Raw genomic sequence first — 24,344 nt, 5'->3', positions numbered from 1 at the left:
TAACTGGAGGCTTTATTTCATTTTCTGGGTTAGTAGATGATATACAACATTTGGAAACCCTGGTTATGTACACCCTAGAGTAGCTAAAACATACTGAGAGTGTACACTTTGACAGTGGCTTTGGCTATGTGCTGGTAATGTTACTTCCCCACTTACTTCCAACTGAGCAGCCACATCAACAGTAATGAGCTGCAGCAGTCATTAGCAGACAAATATAAAGTATAAATTTAAAAAAAAAAAAAAAACACAGAAATGTGGTAGAGATGAGCATACATTTCCTTTATTTTCCGGGAGCATATATGTTACAACAAGCACATGATTCAGCCACCATCAGTGTTTGGTGTAGCACTCTTCCTATAATCACATTACATTTTTCAGATAAACAGTAATATAACATCTTGACTGGACTAAATTCCAGCAATTAAAGTTACAGTTCTATCTTTACTTGTGTAACAAAGACTCTTCAACCATCTGCACATCAGATGGTTAGAAATGGGAGAAAAAAAGCATCCTCTTTTCTTCCTGTGCACTTGCACTTCAGTTAGCTGATTTCAGTTTGTGTGCAGGAAGAAAAAAGGTTTGAGTGATGTATAGCTTTAGATTTTTCAAAAGAAATCAAAAAAAAAATTCAGGAGTATTTGAACAGAGAGATATGAACATTGCTTTTATTTTCAACAAACCAAGGGATAACAGCATTTTCTGCAGGACAGAAAAAAAACAGCATCATAGTGCAAACACAACTTCAGCTCCTTTTATAAACATCTGCACAGACTCCATGCTGACACAAAGTTAGCTAAGAACTCTGGGTGATGGTGATGTTAAAGCTGAGTGTATGCTGACCCCAGCGTCTCTTTAACAGCTAACAAAGGCATGATGAGCAGTTAGGCTCACAGACTCCATTTCTACCTGTAAGTGATTCCATACTTTCCACATTTCTATCACTAGAACACTATCGCTATAAATAGTAACACAATCACTAATGCCGGGTGATTTTTACCCGATATAATATAACCAATAAAAAGTAATCAAATATATCAAAATATGACAACACATGACAAATTAGAGTGGTCTTCTTTTACTTTCAACTGTGCCATGTCTAACAAAATGAAAAAAAAAAAAACTCCTAAAACAAAATAATGACTCTGGAAAGCTGGTCTTTGGTCCACCCATTCCTGGGACATTTGAGACTTCCCTGGTGAAGGCACAGGCTCCTCGACACGCAAACAGCTGCAGGAGAGAGAAATCATGTAAATGTATTTGCTCGGGTGTAAATCACCCAGCGATAGTGTTCTAGGGTTAAGTGTCTCTCTGGTTTTTAACTTTGTTTTTTGTTGGCTTTGTATTCATACATGTTAACTAAAAAGAAGACTGAATGTGTGTTCTCATCAGGATAGGTTACAGTTTCTGTTATTGTTAACTGGTAATTATGTGACAATGCATTTCAGCTAATTTTATAGAATAATTTGAAATTAATGTAATGTTTAAGAAAAAAAAAAACAAGTAATGTGTGATACATACATTTTTTGGAGTAACAGCCCCAGTACTGCCCACCATACATTAGCCTGACTCACTTGTTAGTACATTGCTGGTTCCTCCACTTACTCCAAGACACTGATGTAACTTTTTTTTATAGTCAGTTAACAGAAAAAAATGAAACAACTTGCATTATATTTGAAAACTCCAGCCTAGACCCTGCACACTTTAGCCTCAGTTTCCAGTTCTTAGCTGAAGTGTCAGCCAGTGTGGTCTCCCACTGTTGTATCTTTTTCAAGGTTCAAAGTGTTGTTTGTTCAGAGTTGGGCTTGTGCATACCTCAGTTGGAACAAGTGGTTATTTAAGTTACTGTTGCCCGTATATCACTTTGAAGCAGCCTGGCCATTCTCGTCTAACTTTTATCATCAACAAAGCATTTTTGCCCGGAAAACTGCCACTTACTGGATATTTTCTCTTTTTCAAACCATTCTCTTTAAACTCTATAGACAGCCATGTGGGAAAATAAGCAGTTTCTGAAATACTGAGCCGAGCCACATGGATGCATCCCTGAAATGACCCGGATGAAAGGGTATTTCATTTTGGGAAGCGTGACACTGTTTTTGTTATTTGTCGGCACTGCTCTCACTGCTCAGCCTGGAGAGGTAACGGTCCAAATTTGCTGGAGTTTGAAACAAAATCTCCACCCACTTCTGCTTCTCCCAAAGTTTTCCCTCCTTCTCAGCTTCCCTCTCTCCTGCACTCATGAAATCACTTCAAGACAGACTCCCTCCTAGGTAGCCAATCTGTGAGCTTTATGGGTTTTATAGCTCATTTTTTCAAAGTGCCATAAAATCTGCATTACATAGTATGTGTTTTTGTGGCTGTGTTACTGGATGTTTGTACAAATAAATAAAAATTAAATTAAGAACACACTATTTTGTTTTGTTTTACAATTGACCCTTTCATTCATTTTACTAAGTGTGTTAATGGCTTTTCAGCTGTTTCTGTGACTAAAGTCAGAACAGAAGTACTAATCTCCTAAATTGAGCTGGTAATTATGTATGGGTGGAAAAAATGCTTTTCCCAAAACATTAGGTGAGTTGCCATTTTACAGCTTCCTGCTTAGAACTCTGCCTGAGCTCACACATATAAGCCACTGCTTGTGGACACCCTGAGTTCTTGTGCTCTCAGACAAAATAAAATAAACATTCCTAGTAGTCAACCATTGAGATTCGTATTTTAAACAAAACCATAAAGAAAGCTTCTGTCTTTTTAAAGAGGCTAAAAGAGGCTCTCTTATAATCTCGGAAGCACATGTCTTCTGAGAATATAATCCAGGTAATATCCTTCTAATATGATCTCTAGTAAGTAAAGAGGATCTGCCACTTAAAGCACTCATCTGATTCACCAGACTAGCCTCAGTGATCGGCGCCATCCAATTAGCAACCAAGCAAGTTTTCATGGATAAAACGCCACTGACGCCTCTGAAACACCTTAAAGAAGTGAAATTCTGATGCAGGTTCAATTCAGGTTAATGTATCTTCCTCAGCACACTTTGGCTAATTTTAACCTTTGAAACACCATTAGCAAAAGAGAAATTAACTATATTACCAACACTAATGATCTAGTCTAACATATGCCTGAAAGACAAACATGCTTTCTTTTGCTGTGTTTGATTGCAAAAGGAGGTGAGTATATGTGAATGCAAGTGTGTGTTGACTGAATAAAATGAGAAAAAAAGAAATGAAAAGAAAGAAAAGAATGCATACAAATAAAAAAAACAATGCATTTTTACAAAATGGTTTGCAACAGCTTGAGATTTTTGTGGTCTTTAAAGTACAGGGTAAATCTACAGGGGATTCACTGTGAGAAACTACAAGCAAAGTCTTTCTTCCCACGAGACAGTGCATCATACATTTCAGAGAGCATTTAACACACATGCTCCAAGGCGTATGCACAAGATGCATAGAACTAAAAAGCAAAAACTTGAATCTGACATCTGAAAATGCGCTTACAACCAAGACTGAGACACTCACTCACTCACTCACTCACACACACACACACACACACACACACACACAGGGTTCAGAGAAACTATAGATTAAAAATTCACAATGGACATTTCCTATAGGCTTTGTTTTATCATATCTATACTATTACAGTGGGGGGTGCACATATTAAATATGGCCAAAGATTCTAGCAATTAGATCAACAAGTAATCCTTGTGAGCCAAAGTTCAGTCTATAGAGCTCTAAATGCTACAAGTCGAAGTTTTTTTTCTACTCTTAGATTACTATGATGTCAGAGAGAACAGCAGCCCCAACAATCAGCTGTTCAAACCTTCTGTTTGAAAGGTGCAGCTTCTCAAACTGAAGAACGTTAGAGAAGAGTATTAACAGTGAGACACTAAAACGGGTTTTATTAAACAGCTGATAAACTAAGGGGCTGCACCAAGTCCTGTGTAAGACGCAAGGATTATTTTGAACTGGGAAACATGCATAACCTCCCTATGACAGACAAAGAATAAAATGTGGGACTTTAAATGACTGGAAATAGGTCAACTTCGTTGGACAAAATTTTGAGAATCAATATGCTAAGAGTAAATGTTACAGAAGAAAACATATACAATGGACAAGAAAAACTATAACGCTAAATAACAATTTTTTTCCTGTTGTCATTTGTGGAGAGGAAAAGGTCAAATCTGTGCCTTGTCATTGACTAGTCAAGTTGTGATTCATTACGACTCAAGTAGAAGAAATACTTAACTAGCTAACAGTCTAATTAATATTTTACTGGGGTGGCATGACTGATGGCTTACAGCTGTGGCCCTCGGTACACCACTGCTTTCTTTCTTGAGGTTTTCAGCAAAAGCTCATCTTGGGCTCACAGTAAGGAGCCAATTGCCCACCTCAGCATCCCACTGTTTGAGCTCAATGTTTGATAGAGGTCTGCAGAGGGTGGGGGTGGGGGTGTTACAGGAAGGAAATTAGATGACTGGGGGAAGGATGGGGCTAAAATAGGGACAGGGGAGATTTGGGCACTGCTGGTATCAAGTTACAAGACTGTTCCTTGAGAATGTGAATTTCCTCGACTTACTATTGTTGCTTATTTCTCTTGGCCTTAGAAGGGTGGGTCTTTTTTTTTCTTTAACAACTCATTTAGCATACCTTCACCAGTGTTTCCAGATGTGCAATTCACACAGAGCATGAGTAGTGCTAGCATGAAAGCAAACAAAAGTAAATGCAGGGGGGCTAGATGCTTTCAGGACTTTGTGGAAGTGTGAAAGGTTTAAGCGTATCCTGTGGTGTCTCAACTACTGGAAAGACTCACATTGATTGATGGCCTTGCCGAGTAGTGAGGACTGCAGGCCACTGAAGTGGATTAATGCTATTAACATAACAGTGGATTGCACCTTTGTTTCGAGTATGATATTCTGCACCACGGTCTATTTCTTAAAGCCTATTAAGGACTTGAATGTCACAGCCTATTGTGAGCTATCACCTTTTATTGTGAATGGATTAATGCTCCCGTCCAGACAGGGTTCACAGTTCAAACAGACATTGTTGCCCAGTCAGAGAATGGATGAAATAATGAACAGTGATCACCAAAACACTTCACACAATACAGCACTGCTATAATGGATATCTCAAGCACTGAACCACTTTTTTCAATGCACATATAATCTAAACATCGAGAGGCATTTAAAGAATGCAGAGGGTTTTTAAAAAAAAAACCACACACACAACACCCCAACAAGATCTCATTATTCGCTTTTCCTATGTCTGCCTTGCTTTTGCCCGCTAGAAGGGTGGGGGCACAGATGAAGGGTTAAAGTGGAAGACGGGGTGTAGGGCTGGGCCTTAGTGAAGCAGGAAGGGGGGTGGCTATATAAAAACTGACAGAACACAAGTGGTGCTTTATCCACACCATCCTGCTCTGGGTAAGAGGAAACCATAAAGTGCCTTGGCTCAACCAGCTTCTCGTCTTCTTTCCCTCTCTTTTTACTCACACCCGTTGGACGTGTGTCCGCTCAGGACAAGAATGGCAGCATCCTCCGCACAAAGAACACACAGGCCCTGCATAATGCCGCCTTTTGCTTTGCTCCTCATCGTTTCATTTTTAAATGGTAAGTTACTAAATACTAAATGCAAAGAATCCAAATTCTCAGATCGCATGCTCCTCTGCTGAGTTCGAGTGAACTGTAAGGGTGGGGTTGGGGTGGAGCAGCGTTTGTTTGAATGGTCTTTGAGTTGAATCCAGGTTTTAACCCTACAACCATTTGATTCTCAGGAATCCTAACTGTCTCCAACATAAAATAGATCTATATACATTCTAAGAGCAGGTGATAAAGATTTGGTTTCCCCAACATATTTTCAGAAAAAGGTTACTTTGGAGTTTACCCTGGCAAACAAAGGGATTTTTTAGAGAGTGATTTTTTAAAATTATGAGGAGGTATGGTGAAGTTTGAATTGATATTTCAAGTTAAAATCTCTATTTTGAACTTTTGAGTATACAGCCAAACAGTTTTTAAGTATTATCTAGTTATTTTTTTTGTATTGCACTCTACTGTACAACAGAACTATTTATGGGCATTCCTCTGGTGTTATGTTTCCTTTTCTACAGCACTGGTTCCCATGATTTTCAAGGACTTTGAGAAATGTGTATTTATATTTAGCTGGTTGTAACATGAGGCCAGTTGAAGCGTGCATGAAAGAAGGGTGTGGGGTTTGCATGTTAATGTGCATTTCAAAAGAGGCTGTGGTGAAGTAGCAACAGATTTAGGGAGCCATCAGGGATATATCAGGATGTTCAACTTCCACAGTCAGTACTGTATTTGGAATTCATGTTTGTGTGATGATGTCACCAAATTTTTCACACTGCAGGACTTATTCTAAAGTTTAATTCATATAATAACTTAATTTAAAAACATATATCTGTATTTCCCCCTGTTATTCAGGAATGTGGCAAATGTTTTAAATTTATTTGAAACCAGTTTTGAATAGAATTCCTATCTCTAGCTTTATACCAGTAAACAGACATTTGGTGACAGGAAAAAAAAAAGACAAAAATAAAAGACAGGATATGCGCAGAAGAACATGTATATTAATATTCAACAGTGGCATAGAAAAGTTTAAAACAACAAAAACAGCTCTCGTTCAAGCTCTTTGGCTCATGCTTTACTATCATCTTGAGTGCCCTCTGTTGTGGCTGCAAATGAATCACACAGTGGGGGACTTAATTCAAACCTCATGTCCTGTTTATGGCATGTAGAACTTATGGGATTGAGGTCATCAGCAAAGGGAGGCAGCTGCATCTGCTTTGCAAAATAAAACTGCACCCATATAGTTTCAACCAACAGTAGGCCATCGATTCAGATCCAGAGGGATACAAACTCTTATTCTCCAGTTGGATAAGAAAAAGCGTGTTCTGATGAGAATTGCTCATTCAAAGCAGCTCAAAGCATCTGACACACTATCTGGGCCAAATTTGCATGCCAAATAAAGATGAATAGCAATAAAGAAGATAACAGATATTACAGTACAAATGAAAAACAGACCACTTAAGCTTAAGCGTATTTCAACCACAGAATCAAGTTTTCAAACGTAGACAACAATCCCTATTCCTGAATTGCCTTTCCAACCAAGGAGATGTGAGCAGTGCAGTTATCTATATGTAAAATTAAGATGGGTTTACTATATAACTCTGATGAAATGAGAGCAGACATACAGATGTTGTAAACAAGCATGTTACCCAGACAATGAGTTCATTTTTCATGAAACAGTTTAAGCTGACTTCATTGTGAACTGATTTGAAGAATCACTGAAGTCACAGATGTAGCAAAAGAATCAGAAAAATGTCAGCAATAGATTGTTCATTTCATTTTTAGAAACACACCACAGAATATCACAAGTCAAACCTCAGTGTCAAGTGAGCCAGCGCTGGCAAGTAGACATGCTGATATACACACACACACAAACACACACTTAACATATATACCATTTTCGTTCGGTCTGAATTGTGTTTTTCTTTATCCATTACTAATAAGAGCAGACTGTTTTCTACTGTCCTCTCAGCAGTGTTGGCTTTGAAGTGTTTCCAGCCTTTGTACTTTTGGGTTTACTGTGTGTGTAATAACACTGAATATACATTCACATGGTATATCCGAAAATTGGGCTTTATAAAAACAACCAGAAGGTGCAAGCATTTGCTCTGATCTACAAATTACATAAAAGGGAGTAGCAGAGAAGCAGGGACTGTGGAAAATTATCACTGTATAAACAAACTATGAATATATTTCAAGTACATACTCTATTTTCTTCACAGCCAGAAGGTCCTGGGTTTGAATCAAGTCTGGGGCCTTTCTTTGTGGCACTTTTATGTTTCCCCATGCCTGTATGTCTGGTGTTCTCTCATTATGAGTCAAACTGAGGGTGGGGTCTCTCCAAGTACTCCCAACTTTTTCCCAGAGTTCACAGGTTAACTGGTGATTCTAAATTGGCTATGGATGTGAATGTGAGTGCAAGTGATTGGTAATTTCTCTGTGATAATGATAGGCTATCCAACTGTCCAAGGTATACCGGCCTCTCACAGAATGACAGCTGAGATCATCTCCAGCTCCCCGTGACCCTGAGCTGCATAACTGATTAAGAAAATGGATGGACTGAGTTCATTGTGTTATCCTTGGAGTTAATAAATATTAACATTCTAACTGTTACTTTTATTGGAGTGCACTAAAAAGAGAAGACTTTAAGATTCAACTACAAGATATTCATTATATATGTTGTGGTACAACTGAAATACTGATAATTAGTCAAGCAAGAAATTCCTATAAATGACCAAGGTTAATATTAATTAAACAAGAATTCTAGTTCAACGTCACACCATATCTGAATATGTGTAAGTGATAAGTGGCCATGTTATGGCAGGGAAAGCATTTTTCGATGTTAATGATATGAATACAGATTAATGAAAGTGTTATGAAATGTTGCTGTAAGCATCTGTGTTTATTAGTCTCCAGTTGACTTTTTTGTTGTAAAACTAAAAGTTTACAAAGAAGTGTGGAGGAGTACCCCATCCATCTGGCCCTGGCAGTGGGATTTTTTCCCCCCCTACAGTGCCCAGGTTTATAACGTCAGTGTTTCAGATACAGAGAATGAATCTGTGGGCATTGACTAAGTGCAATTAGTTCAACTTCTTGATGCATTTAGATGATTGTTATTTAGTACCACCCAGAAACGTGTGTTAACTATGATAATTCCCGTCAATTTTTAACAGGTATAATCTTAAATTTGTTCTGGACAAAATCCAAGTAAAGCCTTTTAGTAATTTATCCTCAGCTTTGAATCACACTGTAACAGGATCTACCTGCACGCACTCAAACCAGACAGGCTCATTTCATAAACGCACTAGGCAGTGAAACTTTAGAGGGCAACTGAGAGTGACTGTGGGTGTGTGAGTCTGTGAGAGAGGTTGGGGAGTGATATATTGCTTGCAATTGAAAACAGATGTCATGTTTCCTGATTGTGGTCCCTAGAAACAGGCATCACACTCTTGATAAGAAGCTGCAGTGCCTTCAGGGTTGGGTTGGGTGAATGTTACAGCTGGGCAGCATTGGGTGAGGTAGATTCTGCTTCACTGGCCTGATTGAAACCATAAGATCCAGTTGGTTTGCTGCCATGAGAGAAGAATGGCCTGGCTTCTTCTATTAATTGGCGTGACAGAAATGACAGGGTAGGGGGTGCAGAGAGGGTGCAGTAGGGGGTGGGGAGGGTCAAGATAGTAGGGGTCAACAGACTGTTGTTTCAAAGAGGGTAGAGTTGCAGAGCATGTTTAACCCTACGGGACTCTGCTCCAATGTCACATTCCATAGTGTATACTTAACAAACTCTGATACTAAATTATGAAAACATTCCTTAAGAAAACAACACTATGAATAAATCAATGAATGCTGTTTTTGTCATTCTGTAATCCTGCCCGAAATCGAGATAGACTCAGATGAAGGCAAATTCCACTTAATGACAGTAAAATAAGCTTTCTTCCATGTTTGGGCATAAATTATTCAAAAAAGAAATAATTTTAGGGATTCTTTTTATACTATATTGCAGCAATACAAATATTTAGAATTGAAGAATTCCTGCAGAATTTTCTTTTTAAAGCCTTTTTTGAATACTACTCCATAAAAGATTTTGGTTTTGCAACTAATTTATATGTTTATACATTGCATGCTGTTGACGCAGTGGTGATCAAACAGCATGTGGGATTTTATGGCATTCATTATGGATCTATCCGTCTACCCTGTTCCACAGCTTCCATTCACTCACCACTGCACAAGACATTCCTGTCCTGCTGACAAGAGAGTATTTCAAGTATATATAGTATGATCATGATTTTTGAAAGTGTTTACAGAAGTTGTGTTGGCATTTAGCATCAAAAACAACAAATTTCTTTGTGTATATATATATATATATATATATATAGATATATATATATATAGATATATATATATATATATATATATATATATATATATATATATATATATATATATATATATATATATATATATATATACATACACACACACACATATATATACATATATACATATATATACACACACATATATATACATATATATACACATATATATATATATATATATATATATATGTGTATATATATATATACACACACACACATATATATATATATATATATATATATATATATATATATATATATATATATACACACACACATATATATATATATATATATATATATATATATATATATATATATATATATATATATATATGTTCTTGGTTCCCCATAAAAAAAAAAACAAATTGTGAATTAAAGCTATTGAAACTTTTTGTGGCAGCGGGGGCTAGTGGGGCTTCGGTCACTGGGACTTTGACATGGTGGTTAACTGATGTGTGTAGACCATTATCACCTCACTAAGCCCCATTACACATTACAGGGTTCTCATCAGTACAAGCAGGCAGAGGCCAGAGGTCACGGGCACATAATGCTATATTTTCTCCCCTCGTGATCATGTATCACAGGACTTTATGGAAGCTAGGGTGGGACAGGAGGCCAAAGGCTTGTAAGGCTAGATCACTGAAAGCATCCAACAGCTGGCTCATGCTTCACATATACATACTGTAGAGGGTTTACAGTTAAGCATGCACAGTGGTTGCAGTTACATGGGTGCATTTTGACAATTTACATGAAAACCTGTCAATAAAGAAGAACAGATCCCTCGAGCGATGCATCAGGAAGGGCATCAATGAAAAAAAATCTGCCAAATCAAAGTGTTTGCAGCTCCCTCGTAAAATAGGTACAAAAAAAGTAAATTAAACTAAGTTTTTTTTTATAGTCATATCCAATATTATTTGTATTATTTCATTATTTCCTTTTATCTGTTGCAACATTTGTTAAATTTCTTTTGTCTGCTTGTGACCATTTAGGAGTTTCAGTACTAATAACATGCCTTAATCAGCGTGTCTCTTTTTTGACCCTAAAGTCTTAAATTTTGACTTAACTAGAAACAATCAAAATGTGGGACCCTGTCTCACAATGTGGAAGGAAAGAGGGGGAAAAAAAAGTCTTTGGGTCACACATCTGGTCACCCTATGTACAGTACACCATGACGCAATCTTTGCAAAGCTTTCTGGAACATCCTGAAAGAAAGTAAACTGCTTTACGCAATGATATGCTGTGGGAGGTGTGAAGGTTGAAGTTAAATCTCATCTTGCTGGATGCCTGAGATTAGCTGTGCGTGACTGGGAGAGGGTGAAGAGAGACAGAGGGTTGGGAGGGAGTAGGGCGTGGAACCGAGGGCTCGTCTCCTTCCAAAGCCTGCCACATTCCTTCATCCAGAGTCCCAAGAGATGGGGGGTGTGCGTTAGCATATCCAGACTGCAGACTTTACTCAGAGCAATCTGGTGGGAAAATCTTTAAGAGGGCAATGAAGTCAGGGCCTACGCTAAATAACATATGGAGCCAAGGTTTATTACAACAGTTACATTTGCCTTGTTTGTGCAGTGATAGCTAGACTCATGGCTGATGACTGATATCTTGACCTCTCTAAACATTAAACACAGAAAGACAAAAAACATATCATACCATAAGAATTCAGTAAACCCAGTTAAAAGTCCAATTTAGTTGTAGTTTGAATGAATGTGTGAAAGGTAAAGAGAGGTGAGGTGGTGGTGAGTTCAAAGGTCATGCTGTTAGAAAATCTGTTGACCTCACGGAGGAAATACGGATATAACACCACTGTATCGATTACAGCACAAAGGCCAAGGCTACAATCTACCTTTAAATAACAGACTTGCCTCTAAACCAATAACCAAAGCGGACGGCAAGTGTAAAAAGAATCTACCAAAAAAGCAGCACTGTTAGGTATACAGTCAAAACAATGCGATCAAACTCAGATCCAAATGTTTTTGTAAATGTTGATCATAAGAGGTAATTATATTGCAGAGGTTTCATTCCATCTGGTTTCTGGTCTGTCAGGAAAACTTGTTTGTGTGTAAAGAGTGATGGCTGGTCAGAGAGCTGGACAGAATTTACTGGCAATGTTGGCAGAGTTGCAGAAGGCCCTGTGTTATTTCGCCTCAAGCTAAACACGCATGTTTTGCTTTATGAAAAGTGTTGCAGCCAATTATAAACATGTGCTTGAGATGCTCTTGTTTCATTAATATAGTTGAATTTTATCCAGCAAATATGTTAAAATATTGCTAATGTTATCGTTTTCGTTTTCATTCACCACAATATCTCCCCAGGGTCCAGCAGAGTCTCCTTCAAAGGCCAGACTGTTACTGAGGACTAAACATAACAATCAGCCACAGTGTACATCTTTAGACTTTTGTTTTACAACACAATTGACTGGGTTTTAATTGTCAATCCAGTACAGAAAATGACCTCAGAGCTGAAACAACACATTTCAGCCTTAGCCTGTATGTCACGTTTGTATGAGGAAACCTAATTTATGCCTTACCATCTCACCCATACTAAACCTCCTCCTTTCCATTAAAATAAACAGACAGACAGACCACCCAGACATGGAGGGACTGGAGGGAGGGCAGCTGTAGGCCGCAGGCTGGAAAAGGATCTCAAAGACAGGTTTAACATGGGAAGATGGTCCCTGCTCTGAAAGTAAACTAGAGATACAGTGTGTGTGCATGTGTAGTCAAACAGAGGATTCATATTTGCAACTTTCATATGATAAATTCATTGTAAATTTGATGTAGATGCAGAAGAGATCACTGACCCTTATGTGTTTTGTAAAGCAATTAAAAACAATGACAAATGAAAAAAACAGATCTCACATGACAGCTGCAACAGACAGTTGCTGACACTAATCCTGCCAAAGGAACTCCTTAGAGATTACATCCCACCTGTTAGCTAAAGCACACACAATGTTTACGCTGTACTTGTGGCACCTACATGTCACAATGAGTTATGAAGTTGGTGGAAATGTGTCACAGTGTCACCAGTGTGTAAACACGTGTCACATATGTGAAGACCCCAGCTTGTGACAGAGAGATGACTCCAAGAAAAGACAACCTGAAAAGAAAGATGAGTTATGATGCAACAACCAATAAAAATTAAAATGTGAGAAAAATAGTGAAAATAAAATAAATAATAAATCACATCTTGTGTAGGTTATTCAAATGTTCCAACAATATTTAGTCTAAACTACAGTTAGGTTCATAAGTATTTGGAGAAGGATACATGTCAGAAATATGAAGGCAAGATTAGAATTTGTCTAAATCTAATAGAGGCTGCACAGTTCTGAAAAACCAAGATCTACTGTTACCAGAAATGACGGGAAGAGCAAAGCATTGAGAGGGTAAGGAACAGCCCATAATCCGAAGATTACCACATCATCTGTCAAACATGGTGGAGGCAATGTTATAGCACGGGGATGTATAGCTGCCAGTGGAACTGGGCTAATAATGATTATTGATGATGTGACTGCTGATCGAGTGCACAGGGATATACACTCTGCTCAGATTCAGCCAAATCCTGCAAAACTGATCAGGCAGCATTTCACAGTGTAAATGGATGACGACCCAAAACGACAGCAAAAGCAAAGCAAGATTTTCTTGAGGCAATGAAAAGGGATATTCTTCAATGGTCAAATCAGTCACCTGATCTCAGCCCAAGAGAAGATGTTTTTCATTCATCAAAGACAAAGTGGAGGGGAACGAGACTCCCAAACAAAGAGCAACTGAAGGTTGCTGCTGCAAAAGCCCAGGAGGAAGTACAGCATTTGGTAATAGATCCTAAGTATTAGAAAATAGCATGGCACAAAAATGCCAGTGATTTTAAAATATTTAATTGTGTGAATGCCTTATGGCGTTCACACTATTGAGATCCTGTTTCTCTATATTCTTTCTTCTACCTTATTATTCTAATTGCTCCATTCTTTGCTGGTTAACTACTTCAGTTTTCATACGATTTTCACCATTCAAACCTTAAACTGTTCAGCTCTTCCTGCTAATTCCTGCTATATCTCTTGGTGCTCATAACTTTTATATTTTTTGAAATATTAAGCTTTTTATGCCATTTTTTTTGGCCCATTTTGATAAATGGAACCACTTTACAAGTGTGTTTGCTGATTTAGCTCGCCAGGGTGAGCTGTGTTTTAGCTCAGTGCAATGAGCAGCCGTTTTGAGACTCGGAGGGCCAGGGCGAATGTCAGCCATGGCAAAATTTCTTTTAAGCAGACAGTTTAACTTTTTCACCTCTTTTCAGCAGAATTTTCAGTTTCTTCACCTCTTTTCAGCAGAAAGTGCTGCTTTTTTACCCCTTTTCAGCACAAATTCCACTTGTTCACCTCTTTTCAGCAGAATTTTCCGTTTTTTCACCTCTTTTCAGCACAAAGTTCAGCTTCTTCCCCTTTTTTCAGCAGATAGTTCTGCTTCTTCAGCTGTTTTCAGCAGATTCCACTACACGGTATTCACACTGCATTTTCGCAGGAAATGCAACTTTTTCTAGTGACCCGTCTATTGTTAAATATTGTCTGTGGAGAGAGTTTGTATGCTCTCCATGCCAAAGGATCCAAGTACAAAAGTAGTTTCCTACTCTGGCTTCCTGAACAGAAAGTAAAATCTGTATGACTATTTATGTAAAAGTTAAAAGTGCCTTGTAGTGTAAGGTGCTGTGAGTTATATAAGAATAGAAAACTACTATATGAATATATGTCCATAATAGAAATTAAATAGATTGCTACGCATTAAATATACCATTTATAATTTTTGTTTGCTGTAAAATGTCAGCTTAAATTTACACAGAAATCTAATGTTGATCTATGTAATGTGCAACAGCTGTATGTGCAAACAAAAATGAAGTCAATTTAGGTCAAGAGGGGGCAGTACAGAGCAACTGCAAACCTGAAACCTGAAATCAATCACAAACTTAATATGGGACGATAAGGAATGACTTAGTAAGAGTGTAGAAGTAATGAGATCTGCAGAAGAATGGTATTATGGGAATGTTCTGAGAGTGAGGTAATGCTGTTGTTGTTAGACAGAGAGAGAGAGAGCTGGGTAAAATGGAATGAACGCTGCGTACCCTGTATGGACTTTTGGATCCTATCCCTAACAAAAACACAATAAAGAACTCGAGTCAGTGACTGCAGAGTGCAGCAGCATAGCAGCAAACGAACACAAAAATCAAATGTGTCTTTAAAGCAATCCAGGTTATTACAGGCTTTGAAATTAATCAAAGATGTTTTTCCTAAAGTCACACGTCTCCTGAAAAATGAACAACTGTGCCTTAACCTATTACATAATTCTATAATTTGGAAAAAACTATGGCATCATTGCCTGGTGTCTTTCAGCAGCACATTCAATCAGGGCATTAAACAGGTTGATAGAAACCCATTCCTCTCACATTAATACAGTTCAGGAAACTATTTTGTATATTCCATTTGTGTCTAAACAAAAATAAGTGACTGCAAGCGTAGGATCTTTTTTAAAACCTTGAAGCGAAAAAGATTGTATTTCAGAGTAAATGACTTTGTGATGTGATCCGTGGATCTGAGACTTTAGTTATTTACTGCACTACGATCTATTACCTAATCTTCCATCACTCCAGAGGCCTCGAGGGACATGAAGAAATAATACTGTGAGAACACTGAAGAGCTCTCATCGAGTCCAGGCATTAAGATAATAACTGACATTAAGCTAGCACACTGCTAAAAACCATTCTCCATCCATGCTACAAGCTGTTACCTCCGATGGCAAATTTAGTCATCGGAGGTAACAGCTCCGACCTTCTTTCTTATCACAGCTGCATAGGTAAATTAAGATGATGGACAACTAACTCAATAACTCGTGTTTCTTCTGTGTAACTGAATGCAAAACAAACCGTTGAACGATTCTTTCCTATACTTAACATACATTCTGATTTAACAGCAGGAGTCATGGCGCAGACAGACAAACCTATCAAACCAGAAACAGCGGCGGCTGTGGGATCGTCGATCGTACGTGGAGACATGGTCCCAAAGTCATCAGAAGATGGTAAGAAATACTATACATTACATAGTAATAATAATTTTTATTGAGGTTTGTTGTACAGTTTTATTCATGTGTGTGACAAATTGACTCACTTATGAGAAAAAAAAAGAGAACTATATTTGAGTCACAATCTACGGAAAAAAATACCAAGTTGTCTGACAACTCATATGAATACAGGTATTATCAGAACAAATGTAAAATCTCAGACCCTTCCACTGTAAACACAGGGCAGCAAAGTGTCCCTACATACAGACATATACTTAATAGAGTTCATTTAAAGTGTACCTAAGCCCCTGGGCTGAATGGAATGCTGTAGCTGAAATAATATCATCATTTTTCACAATGAACTGCATATAACCTCACACAATTTTCTAAAACCATAGCCCGCTCATTTGTCTATACACACCTCAAACCAAACTGCAATACTTAATAATAAGTAAATTGCCACCTTTTTTACGCAAACACCTGAAATTGAAAATGTGTGTATTGTACGACTATTTACCATATTAACCGTGTCAATTGAATTGCACTTTCAGGAAATCATGGTTCACAAGATAAAATATGGGATTTTTCTACTGAGGTACAAGGAACTCAAAAGGCTACAGCAGCAGCAACTACACAAGAGCCGGGACACAATGAATACAGTAAAACTGAAGCTACACAGAAGGCATTTGGTGCAACAGAATTTACACTTGTGGTACACACGGAAATTCTAAAATCGGATACTCCAGCACCTTCAAGAGGTGATGGACCTAACAATAAACCAAAGGTAAGACTGCACATGCTGTCATAACATAACGCAATGTTACTAGTTTGAAGTTTATCTGAAATAGTAGACAGAGAAAAGCTTGTTGTTGAATAGAAACAAGTAAATGTGATTTAAAACAAAAAAAAGACAAAACAAACATTTTACATCTTATTTGAAGACGTCTACTTTAAATACTCACCTTAGAATAACATATAGCTGCAAAAGCATAGAACACTGAGGGACACCTGGTTTTACATCAAATTTTCAAATGTTGCAAATTATACTGAGGCGTGACGTTATTTGCAAATGATTCCTGATGTGGAAAAAGGATTAGTGGTAGCTGATTTTGCATAAGAAAATAAGGATGGATTTCATACAAACTACATCTCCTTGGCATTTGTTCATCAATTCAAAAATGTCATCCCTGCAGCTAAAAATTATACAGATTGTCATCTCTAAATATTTGAGTTCAATCCTAAAAGTGTGACTCAGATTTTCTTTCCTTGTTCTGGGAGCATCAAACATGTTTGCAATTAATCGACATATTTTTTTTGGACTCGCTGTAAGGGAAATCAGCAAATGATAGAAAATCAATAACAGTTTAATCATTAAAAAATGATGTTTTTAAGTAGCTTAAAAAGTAGCTTAGCAGAGGAGTGCATTAATACTTCACTTTTTAGGTGATTCAGTGACATTAACCTAAAAGCAGAGAGATGTCAGGACACCCGACATGCGTAAGATATTGAATTCCTTATTGCAATGTTTCAAGTTAAATTGAATTCTATTCCATTCTGTAAATTTACATTGTTTATGTGTGCGTCATACCGTTTCATGTTTAGTGGATTTAATTTAAATAACTTACAGATATTGTGTTTTTGAATGTGCCATAGGAACTAACATGATTGTTTTACATAGGATCAAATTATGATACAATTATTAGAAAGGGCAACAAAGGAATTCAGACCAATATTAACACTAAATCGAATTCTGTGTATATACACTGGTTAGAGGAACTGGCTACACTGGGCTGGTGCCATGCCGCAGTCTAATGGTAAGAAGGGTACATCAAGGTTAAGAGTTTTGGTTTCTCTCTTTTTACAGCCGGTGCCAAAGGATGATGTCATATGTGTGACCAAAGAGGTCATCGGAGACAGAAGTGCTGTCAGTCTGAAACTCAAGGCATCCTCCAACTGTGTAAGTTCTGTTTTTTATTCTCACATTCGGTGTACAATAAATATGTTTGGAAGACGTAGCAGGAAGAAAAATAAACACAATAATACAGGAAATAAGAATGAAATAGCTGAAAGTAAAACAAAGAATCTTAAAATATTCCTGCATACATTTCATCCTGTGCTCACACAAACAACACACTCAAAAAACAACCAACTGCACTAGAGAGAAAAATATTCCCTGGATTGGTTTACTTGCCATTCCCACTGGCAATCAGGCGAACATGAGCTCAGCAGGAAATTTTTCCTCATTTTGAAGGTAGTAACTGTTACATCTCAGTGAAGCTAGAGAAAAACGCTGCCCAGGAAATGTCCAAAGATATTTCTGCTGTATGTAATCCAGGGGATGTATTGTGCTATGAGTGCAGAGGGAGTAGGAGCATGATGGGAAGCTCACCGCTACTGTAAAATGAATAATGTAAAGAGACCTGAGGCAGTACTGTGGGTGTGTGTGTGGGTGTGTTTGTGTTTAGAAATATACATTCTCCAGTGTCTAAGCATAACAGCTATGAGGTCTACAAAGCTATGTGGAGGTCTGAACTCACTAGATATGGTTTCAGTTAGCTACAGCTCTCATGTAGCCTGAGCAGCAAATGCCTTATTTGACATTTTAAAAATGAAGAATGTACTGTAACTAGCAAAATAACACTGGGGGTTCTTGTGCCACCAGTCAAAGACATTTACCAAGGATTTCTGTTTTCCACTGTCATTTCAGAGGAATAATTTTGCTCTAATCTAGAGCAAATTTGATCTACGGCAAATTAAACAACAACAATGGTTCATGTAAAGTTTATCACAACTGGGCAGTACAGTTTATACTGCTATGGTTATAAACAGGATGAAACCAAGATCTGAAAAGAACCATGCTTCAGATCAGAGTAAACATTGCTCACAGGGAGGGACTGAAACAGAGTAGGGTATACAGGTGCTGACCCTTGTGTTATTTAAAGAGTGAAGTATTTCAGTAATGGCATGCAAAATTCCTGATGTGAGACACTATATATAAAACAGTGATGGACCTGCAAAATAAAGTCTTGGCTATCCAGCTAAATATGTAATTGAAAGGCTTATCTAGTGCAGTGCATTCATTTGCCATTGCAGGGAAAGTGAAATAAATTCGAGTTATCAGATAAGCGTGCACATTCCCTGGCTGTCTGTTACTGTGTCCTGCCATCTGTTCCTTTTTGAACTGAGATAAAGGGCTGCTACAGTGTGGTAGATTCTGTTGTTTGGATCAGATTACATGAAAAGGTAGCACACAGAATTGTGATAGCTCTGAGTGGATTAAAGACAAAGAGAATTGAAACTGAGCGTGAAGGGATTAAGGAATGAGAGAAAGATTAAAGGTGATACTGAAGGTTTGGTGCTGTGATTTTGAAGGGAGCTAATGATTTGGTATTAGCAATGAATTTCACGTTTATTTTAGATTTTGACATGTGAAAAATGTTTCAGTGCTAATTACCTTTTATTTGTTTTCTTTTTTGTAGGAGGAATCTAAAGTGAAAATTCAAAGCGTTCTACAAGAGCTATGTAGTGAGGACTGTAAACTAGAGATCTATCAGGAAAGCAACTCAGATGAAATCCTTGTGTCTGGGAAATATGTTGAAGGTCAGTGCCAATATGATTTTTAATAAGTTCAGTTTGAAATTTGATATTCAGTGATGAAGCCTATGATAAGCTTTTTATGTTTCTGCTGGCAGCAGTTATAATTCCTGCAAAATCTGCATTAATGTCATCTTCTTTATTGCCTTAAACATTAAAGAACACCAATAAATTTTAAAAGCTGGGCTGCAAAAATGTCCAACAATATAGCACCCTCTGGTTATGTCTACCTTGTGACAGCAAAAACACCAACATTTTTGTATTTACAGATGATGTTACAGGCATGGTTAACAAGTTCAACAACGACAACATAAAAGATAAGGTAAAGTCCCATCTAGAGTACACTATATTGCAGAAATACTCCACACAAGTGTCAGTATAGTCGTATAATTTGGATGTAGTTTCAATGCCAATTACCTTTTGTTTTTGTCTTTGTGTCATAATGTCACTTTATCTGTTATGGATAGATAAAGATTCAAACCTATGCAATAGCACGAGGGCACCAAGAGCCTCTAAAACTTGACTCATAATCAAACTCGACAGGAAGCAACTCATGGGAAAAGAAAAATACAAAATACGAGAAGAGTTTGGAGACTTTTTCAAAGGCATCAGGTTGACACTTGGTGTCAAACCCCACAAACAATCCACTTGTCAACAGCAAAACATTTTTTTCTAATACCTAGGGAACAATATTTGGTTATGGGTGTGCCTGTTACACCCATCTGTTTCTTTGCATTTGTCATACTCTACAGTTCCCTCCCTGTTCCAACATACACTGAACAACCTTATAAGCAATTTCCCATTTTCTGACACATTTCATTTTTCATTATGCTGTTTATCTGCTTACTGGCATCTTTTTTGACACTGCTTTGAAGCCAGGGGATATATTGCAGCAACTATGCATACATTCCCAGAAAGATAGGCTTTAGATTGGAGCTGTTTTCCCCCAAAGTCTCTCATTAGACAAGACACTGTCACTGGATAATGAAGATCTTTTTCTCCAAGTAAAAAAATATAGATATTAAAAACATAATTCCTTCATGGGGCCCATTTCAGTTTCTACAGTGATCTTTTTTCTGGTTTCCTACAAGTGTTGTAATTATGACTGAACAGTCAACTAATGTTACTTTGTGCACATTTTTATAATCAGACTGATGTGAAGGAGGCTGTTCCTCGCTGGGGAAAGAACTCAAAGTTGGTACTGGTTTCCTTGCTACTGACTGGCCTGTTGCTGGCTGCACTGCTGGTAGCTGGTTATTACCTCAAGACGCACCGCAAGAACTCAAAAGGAGTCCGACTGGTGGGTAGATTTATTGCCAAAAATCCATGATTTTTAATAGTTACTTTTCACATGATAGCCACTGTGGTGGCTGTGTTTCATTTAAAAGCACTTTCCTACTGTCTTCATATCTGGGTTTGTATTAATGCTTTTTTAAAGAGTAAAGAGCTGAAATTAACCTTTGACCTGATCTAACCTAAGTACACCGTGACTGTAAATTTTCCAGAAAAAAAATGTACATATGGATTTGAGATCACATGTGTTATTATCTTACAGTTAATTCCTGACTTAAGGGAGGATATGCTGTAAGCAAGCTAAGGTGGTGCTTTCTGCTCTTTCTGCTTACCTGGGGGATACAGATGGTTTTACTTTTTGTCTAAAGAACATCACATACATTACATATGGTGGCACACCCAAGTGATTGGATTGGTGTAACAGCTTGCTGATGCCGTGCTTTTTTTTATTAAGATCTGTTGTAAGAATCAGTCATGGCCACAAACTCACTGACAGAGTAAAAAACCATCTCACTTTCACATTAGCATTCAAACTTTGTTTTTGCCAAGAAACATAATAAAGCAAGTATGTGTGGAAACTGCAAGAAAATAGCATGCAGCTGAAGACTGTAGTACTCATTAACAGAGAATGTGCTTGTTTAAACAACGCCCACAAAAACAAATCGTTTTTCAATTACACACTGTGTGGTTTGTATGTTAAAATGTAGCTAGCCTCGTTAAACCTCCCCTAATCCAGAATAACTTATGACATGAAGTCTTGGTTCTGTGCTCTCTCTTAGGCTGAGTCTTTTCAGGTTGATGAGGAGAACCAGGCCAATACACTGGTGTCCGTTGCACCCCTGCCCCAGGAGCCAGTTGATAAGCCCACCGTCAATGGAGAGTCTCCTCCAGAAAATGGGACCAATGCTACTCTCACTACCAATGGACACTCTGCCACCCAGACCCCCGTGGCTGACACAGAGATGTGAATCATGACACCTACAACCTCTTTTGCCAGTCATCCTCTGGGACCCACTGGTCTCTCAGTCTCAGTGTGCAAATTGAGATAAATTCAACAATCTTTCTCTCCTCAATCTGTGCCATTCTGAATGATGAAAACAACAAAGTCCCTGCTGACAATATGATGACAGTGGGGACTGTTCCTCCAATGTGAAGTTTGGGAATACTTACCTTTGCCAAATTCAAGAGACGCTATGCACACTGACTGGGATTTGTTTTTTGACTTCATTATAGTTGAAACAATCTTTGTAGGATAGTCAAATAATGCCATATATGTCATATAATGTTGATTTGTGACAAAGAAGCAGAAGATGCTTTGTTATTTCAACCAAGAATTGTGATGCAGTGAAACAATGAAGCCAGGCAGCTGAATGGTGACCAGTTTTTATACCGTTTGACTCGGGTATAAAAAGGACTGACTTTCTCCCATCACTTTTTTTGAAACGCTTCTGTATTTGCCATAAACTAAATGGTTTTGGCTTGAATTGGCTGCATTTTTTCCATACAAGTAATTGTCAAACTACAGTTAAAAAAAAGAAGCCATATTTCCATTTATTACAGATACCAAAAATCAGTTGACATAAGCATAGAAAATGACTAAATAGCAACAATCATGATTTTTGGTATCATCGAGGTATAAAAATGTTAATAAGCTATTCATGTCAGTAAATATCCGCTGAAAATAACGCAGTTGCCTCAGTGCTTTAGACTCTAGCCTAGTGAAAAGTTCAACTTTTTTAACTGACCTCTGATCAAAGTTGAATTGTTTCAGAGAACAAAGTGCATTTCTATTTTTGTGGTTGCATGGTTTTCATTAATGTACAGATTGTTTAATTTTTCTTTTCAACAAATCAAGATCTTCTCTACTCTTACCACTGTCTCTGAACATGAAGCACAACAGCAGGTCAATTTTATAGGGTAAAGTGGGAGGAAAAAAAATGACTCAATGACAAATGAAATCAATGTCATTGGCACACGTCAGTTCAGCATTCCCAAGGCTGCCCTTATCACCTTGTTGATAGACGCATACACATTTTGTGCTTCTCTTTTAAATAACTGGCTTCTTTTGTGATATATTTACACGTGTAAATAAGTTTGCTTTCTCTGTTAGTAGTGCCTGTGTCTGATTTATAAACTGTGATTCTTGACAATATCACTGCAGGCTGTTTTCAGCCGAGTTGTGTTTTTCTTTCCTTTTCTTTGTTTTTACTTGATATATGAATAGAAACATTTCATGATTTAAAATTCACAACACCTCCAATCCCATACTTTTTTTTAAAAAAGAGTTGTTTTTAGGAGACTTGACATTTATTGTAACTCCTATCTGCCTATCTCTAACCTTGTGGAAATCTTAAAACAAGGCTTACTTCCTTACTTTCCTTTTGGTGTGTCTGCTTCTTTATCTCTCCAAGTTGAAACTTGACAGACTCTACATATGCCTCTGCATAATAAGTAATACAACACATATCCACACTCGAATATTCACAAATATTTCGGAAATAATGGAAATAATCAACAATTGGATTAAGGACTTGCATACTCCAGACATGTGTAACACACATAAGCTTTAGTGCAGACTAATGGATGGTGCAACAAAGAATGTGATTTTTAAGATATGGAGTTGTACTGTACATCATCAGTTTCTAGTCTCTTATTAGTAAGCTAGCTACTACACTCAAAACAATTATTCTTGGCCCTCATAAACATGAAGCGATAAAAGTAAAATGCCACTGAAATTTATAAATATACTTGGTAAATAAAAGTAAGTAAATTAATTAGATCAGATTCCATTAAAATATACTATTTTACATTTAGTTAAAAAAAATTAATTGGGTGCAGTTAGCTCAGTTTAAAACATAGTTTTTGAGCACAAATGTCCAGTTCAGGCTTTTTAGTTTGTTTATATATTTACTTCCATCTACACTAAATTAGCACAAACTTGTTTTTCAATATGCACCTTGGAGGACACAATTATCCTGATTGTTACTCTAAAACTGACTATATTACAAATGTAAACATGAACAAATTTAAAAGAACATGCAAAGGAACAGGAGTTTAACAGTGGCACTGTGAATATATTATGCAGGGTTCTCAGTCGTGCTACCTAATGAAATGCAAATCCATATTTTGACTAAGGCAGTACAGAAAATAGCCTGCATGACTAAATGCTGAAGTGTAAATTTTCATAGTGAAAAACACAAATGAAACATTCAAAACATATCATTAGCAGACTGCATGGAGTAATAGCCCTGAGTTTGCATGTAAGGTACAAGGAGAGAATACTTCCATCATTACACACACAATGTTAAATACTTTTCAATCTCAAGATTGCAATTTTTTTATATTCTTCTCTTTTTTGTAATTTTTTTGATTATGCTGTCTCAAAAGTTAATGCATGCCTTACACAACTTATAACAGAAAGCTTAATGCTAAGAAGCTGGGACTGACAGGACAGTTTCAACA

The 24,344-nt window shown here is 37.4% G+C and overlaps 1 protein-coding gene across 1 annotated transcript; it reads left to right on the top strand.

Annotated features, from left to right (window-relative positions):
* Window positions 1-5,354: 5,354 nt before the first annotated feature.
* si:ch211-286o17.1 (hematopoietic progenitor cell antigen CD34) lies at window positions 5,355-23,037 on the top strand. Its single transcript, XM_005458440.4, has 8 exons — window positions 5,355-5,599; window positions 15,909-16,013; window positions 16,547-16,779; window positions 17,860-17,952; window positions 19,475-19,595; window positions 19,859-19,911; window positions 20,740-20,889; window positions 21,662-23,037. Exons 1-8 carry the CDS (start codon window positions 5,515-5,517, stop codon window positions 21,848-21,850), a joined length of 1,029 nt encoding a protein of 342 aa, XP_005458497.1. The 5' UTR covers window positions 5,355-5,514; the 3' UTR covers window positions 21,851-23,037.
* The last annotated feature ends 1,307 nt before the right edge of the window (window positions 23,038-24,344 follow it).

The sequence above is a fragment of the Oreochromis niloticus genome, linkage group LG5, assembly GCF_001858045.2.
Source record: "Oreochromis niloticus isolate F11D_XX linkage group LG5, O_niloticus_UMD_NMBU, whole genome shotgun sequence".
Lineage (NCBI taxonomy): Eukaryota > Metazoa > Chordata > Actinopteri > Cichliformes > Cichlidae > Oreochromis > Oreochromis niloticus.
The sequence above is the reverse complement of the archived record's forward strand: the minus strand, read 5'-3'. Positions and strand labels throughout refer to the sequence as shown.